The sequence below is a fragment of the Aplysia californica genome, unplaced genomic scaffold, assembly GCF_000002075.1.
Source record: "Aplysia californica isolate F4 #8 unplaced genomic scaffold, AplCal3.0 scaffold00128, whole genome shotgun sequence".
Lineage (NCBI taxonomy): Eukaryota > Metazoa > Mollusca > Gastropoda > Aplysiida > Aplysiidae > Aplysia > Aplysia californica.
The window spans coordinates 684,925-690,143 of NW_004797398.1; the positions used below are offsets into that span (position 1 = coordinate 684,925).

A 5,219-nucleotide genomic window follows, 5' to 3' on the forward strand; every position below is an offset into this window, starting at 1 on the left:
CACAGGGAACAGATGAGAAAAAAATAAAATTAAGTAATGATAGCGAACACAAAAATTAGAGTAAATTTTCTGGACAGTAGCCTATATGGTATGCTTGTTCAAAAGTCAGGGTCAGAATAGTTACAATTGTAGTTTTTAAATTTAAATGGTTACATATATATGTTTCCATTCTATCTTCAATATGGGGCTCTTTCCATACACAACCTACCAGTAAAATTCAATCTGCTCTAAGAACTTAGAAATCTCTTTCTGATTGCAAAATAGCGGATGAAACGAACAACCCAACAAAAATAATTCCTTCTAAAAAACAACAGATATAGTATTGCAACACAGTGGAATCAGGCGCTCGCCAATTTTAGAGCATTATATAGAGTTATTGATATCACCTTAAAGGTTATTCATTAGTTTTGTATACTTTGGCAAAAAAATACTAACCTGTCTTGAATAAAGGTCAAGATATTTGCGATTGGAGGAGGTGGGGGTCACCTGCTATGAGAGTTAACATATTTAAGCAAGAAAATGGCCGTCAAAGTCTGACAACTTCCAAAGCTTGAAGGTCCATTGGAAACTGGAAAATTACATTTTTCGAGCCTTTAATGAACCTTTTTCAGTAACATCTACAAAGAAATTCGTTTTTGAAAGGACATTATAATGTAGATCTAGGTGTTCAGCCAAAAAAAAGAAAATTCTTTAAAAGATTGCCCGCCAATGCCAACGTTTAAAAAAATGTTGATTTCTTTCATTTCATTGTTTTGACGAGCGCCTGATTTCACCACGCTATTTCACATATATATTATATACTATATACTTGCCTGTCCTGTGGTCTGGTACAAGTAAAATGCTGTTTCACCATGCAATAAACATAATTTAAAAGACAAGGCCAACTCCCCAAATAACCATAAGTTCAAGAGCACCCCAAAAGACATTCACATCATAGATAGTAAAGCGCATTACCACTGAGCAAACAGAGCACCCAAATTCCTTTTCAACTTGAAAAGATAATTTTAAAAACTTTTACCACATGTATGAAATAATTGATATTTATATATTATTTACCCAAAAAGTCTATTTTAATATAGTACGCAAGAACTCAGGGCTTGAAATAGACCGCGGCACCGCGGCAATTTGCCTTGGTGCCTTTGCAATTTGCCACAATGCCCTTAAAATCACAGGGTCAGCCGCGGCAATTTTTGCAGTGCCCTTGTTTTTAATTTTTTTTAATGTGACGCCATGAAAATAAATCAACATAATTTGTCCTGTGCTGTCACTTGTGGAAAAAAAAAAGAAAAGAAAGTTAATATACAATGTACAAGCGTCTTGTCGGGTTCGCCATCGTGACCGGTCATTGAACCTACATCACAAGATACGGCATCGTGTGAGCACCGGTTGTTGGGGTCACCAAAGTTCATTCAAAGTCTGAACGCCGCGAAGTATGTGACTCCGGAATAGGGGGAAATTATTGATTTTAAAAAATTTTTAAGATACACGTGATACTCCTGTCAGAGTTGTCTGAAATCCCATCAAAACTTTAGTCAGACACTGCTCAGCTTGACAATTGTTGTCAATTTTGTCAAGGCTAGTGCAAACACACTCACACAAATGATAACCAAACCTCAGTAAGCCAGTCTTTTTCTATATTGTGTGTGCCAAACATATTTTCAATATTCTGATCCAGTCATTAAGTCATATGACATGCTGATTGTTTAGGTCTTTTTTATTACAACATACTTTAAGACATATTTTCAAAACTTGTTTTCACTTATCATAGTCATAACCTCATAACTGTTTAACAACAGTTTTTAGTTATTCATTCTTTTTTTTCCATACAAGTTCATAAGTTGTTTTCACTCCTCATTTTCTTACATGCAAGTTCAAAATTTGTTTTAATTTTATCACTACACTGCCTGAAAACCACTCTGTTTGAATCTCATTAATGATCAATGTCTTACCTAATTGGTCAAATCATTCACTGTTTTCTATTGTGCCCTATTTCCAACAGTCATTCATACACAATATGCATTTTAATCCAATCAATGAGGGGTAGTCATAAAGGCATTTATGTCAGATGCAATCGTGATCGTCTGATTTAAAACTGTGACTTTTAGTGCTTTTGTTTTGATGTGATTTTACTGTGATTTAGATTCTACTTATTTTTCATTCATAATTTTACAAATGTTATAATGTTCCAATAACTTTATACTTTTGTAGAGAGTAAGAATAAATTGTATTGTTATAAACGCTGTGATGCATGACCCAGTATTACCAACTTTAATCAACAAACTGATCCCCTGTGAATTTTGCCTTGGTGCCCTTAGCAAATTGCCTCGATGCCCTCTGATTTTTAGGCCACACCTAGGCAATTTTTGCCTGCCCTTTTGAACACCTAATTCAAGCCCTGAGAACTTAAGATGGAATTTACTCACCAATAATAAATGCAGCAACAAGTTTGACCAGACCATCAGAAATTGCACAATCCCTGAATACTATTGACAGCAGATACAAGCTTGTTGTATAAGATCCAAGGGCCCATGCGGGCGCAGCAATGAAAATAAGGAATCCCCATATAAACACAAATCCAGCTAAATCTCCAAAAGTCTGATAAATGAAGTAGTACGGACCACCAGCCTTCATAAACATCAGAGCCAGTTCTGAGGCACAATATGCTAATGTGGCTTGGACAATTCCTCCAACTAGCCAGATGACGAGAGCCATAAATGGAGACCCTGCATAGCCCAAGATGGTTGTAGGGACAATGAAGATACTTGTGCCTCCACAGTTTGTGAGAAGAATGGCAAGAGCTCCAGCAAACGTGATTGATTTCCTGAGCTCCACCTTCTCCACAACAACTCCACAGGATTCCTCACTCGAGGCTTGCGGGAGCTCTGCTTTTCCGTTGCCATCCATAGAGGGGTGTCCTTTGGAAGGTGCGAGGCCATTTTTGTTTGTATCAACAGAAGGTCTCTTCATTTTGCTTGTTGAATCATACACAAGCTACAATAAGGAATGCCTATGATGGATACAAACTCGATGCGAGATGTGAATGACTGTGAGCTGGCAAAACAAGAGATCTTGAGCAAAGCCCCCACTCTCGCTGAAAATATAAATTAATTAAAACATATTATTGTTTATTATAGTGGTGAAAAATGGCAAATATCAAAGAAAAATTACACTGTCATTGGGGTTTATGTTTATATTATATTTATCCATCCCTGGTGCCAATGAAGGACAACATTTTGTGGAACCCTAGCTAAGCTCATTAATCTCTGTCTCTCTGAAAATACTTTAAACACTTTTACTTTTACCTATTCTCGAAACACACACACACACACACACACACACACACACACACACACACACACACACACACACACACACACACAGCCTACACATACGTACAACCACGCACACATAAATACTCATGATTTCCTTTTTTATCAGTCATGACTGCTGTAGAGGCCTTAAAATGAAAAGCATCATGTTATAATTGTTAAAAATCAAAAAGAAAAGTGAAACACACACAATTCCTGAGACATGGGTGATAGTTTGCATTAATGTAGGCCTTGAATAAAAGAAACAATAGCAACATTAATAGATACGGCAAATCCTCAGATGAAATAAAATAAATCCACACTGAATTCCTAGATCTTTAGCTTTTATGAGCTATAAAATTCCAGAGAATTTTTTGAGACACAGCAGCCTGTCTCACTGTGAGATTGTTAAAGAACAAATAGGCCTAATTAGCACTAGCTTTTTACTCTACTTTAACCTTCTGCAAACAAGTTTTTTTTTAATGGAAAATGTTGTTAACATGAAACCAAAGACATTAGGCTAGATACGCTCTGCTTACACTTTTGATCAAGAAAGCAAAAAGAAACGTAAATTTAGATGAGACCTTGAATGGTATATGATTTAGATCTAGAATCTAGATAGGGTTGAGCAGCTAGCAATCCAACAAAACTTAACCACTGTCACCGGCACTGTTCTACAATGTGTAATAAATAGGAGGCTGTTCTGGGCCAGGAACTAAAATCTAGGCCTAGACAATAGATCGAGCTGAACCTGGACCTACTTTAACTTTAGTAAGCATATATTTACTTAGGCCTACGGGCAGATGTAGTGCTAGACGTGTCTATACATCTAGATATAATATCTAGATCTAGATCGCAGCTCAAGTGCCGTAGACTAAAATAAATAGATTCTAGATCTAGATCTAAATAAATAACCTAACAAATCAGTTAAGACTGCTCTTTCTCGTGTGTGAGTGTGTGCAAGCAGTGGCGCTTGTGACAGGGAACATAATACATGTAATATTATTGGGAATCGCAAGTTTGGCCTGACGCCTAGCCACCAAGACATTATAGGTAAACGTTGTGCTGGCACTTCTCACTCCTAGCACTGTCACTGTCACACTGTCACGGCTGATGAACAACAAACCAACACTAGAAGTCTTATTATTATTGAGTGAAGAGCGAATAATGGTTCAAACAAACAGACTCTCTGGTTCGACGATAACGAAAGTAGATCAACAGTAACAACAGAGAATGTCCGTTGGCACTCTCACCTTTATGCCTATCCATTGGTTGATATTCTGGGCGACGAATGGAAAATCCCCTTTTTCCTCTTGGAGAGGACGGGTTCGCAGACAGAAACAAAGATGATTAACCTAGACAGCTAGGGCCTATACGTTTATACTAACTGACCGTCTAACTTGACAGTATACCCGAGCTGCTAGTCGGGCTCTCCCTGACAACCGTGTAAACGAAAGAGTGAGCTGATCTGTTTATTTCAATGAGGCACTTTACTTTCCCTCTCTTCCGCATCCGCATCACGCCCATTGGATGAGCTGTTCTCCCGATCACCCCCCCCCCCCCCCCCCCTCTCTCTCTCTCTCTCTCTCTCTCACACACACACACACACACACACACACACACACACACACACACACACACTTGCGTAGGCCTAAGTATACAAACTCAACATACACACGTTGCACGAAACTTCTTGGCAGCTGAACTTGCAAAACAAGAAGATGAGTAGATGTAGACTAGGCCTGCGTTACACGTCAGTGGCAATTCGAGAACAACACTTTTTTCTCTAATTAGACCAGAGAGTTTACACTCTGATTAAGACCAAGATCTAGAATGCTATAGCATTATAGGTCTAGTATAATGTTACTCTTGCAAAGGCTAACGCTCAGAAGCGGCTGCTGGACTTAATTC

The 5,219-nt window shown here is 38.1% G+C and overlaps 1 protein-coding gene across 1 annotated transcript in view; it reads right to left on the bottom strand.

The window, feature by feature from the left end:
* Nucleotides 1-4,807, bottom strand: part of LOC101861357 (cystine/glutamate transporter) — a 39,913-nt gene extending 35,106 nt beyond the window's left edge. The window contains exons 1-2 of the mRNA XM_005096393.3: nt 4,562-4,807; nt 2,424-3,091 (exon numbers count right to left, since the gene is read on the bottom strand). Of these exons, the coding sequence (XP_005096450.1) occupies nt 2,424-2,967 (544 nt within the window). The 5' untranslated portion in view covers nt 2,968-3,091; nt 4,562-4,807. The remainder of the gene's footprint in view (nt 1-2,423; nt 3,092-4,561) is intronic.
* Nucleotides 4,808-5,219: the final 412 nt, after the last annotated feature.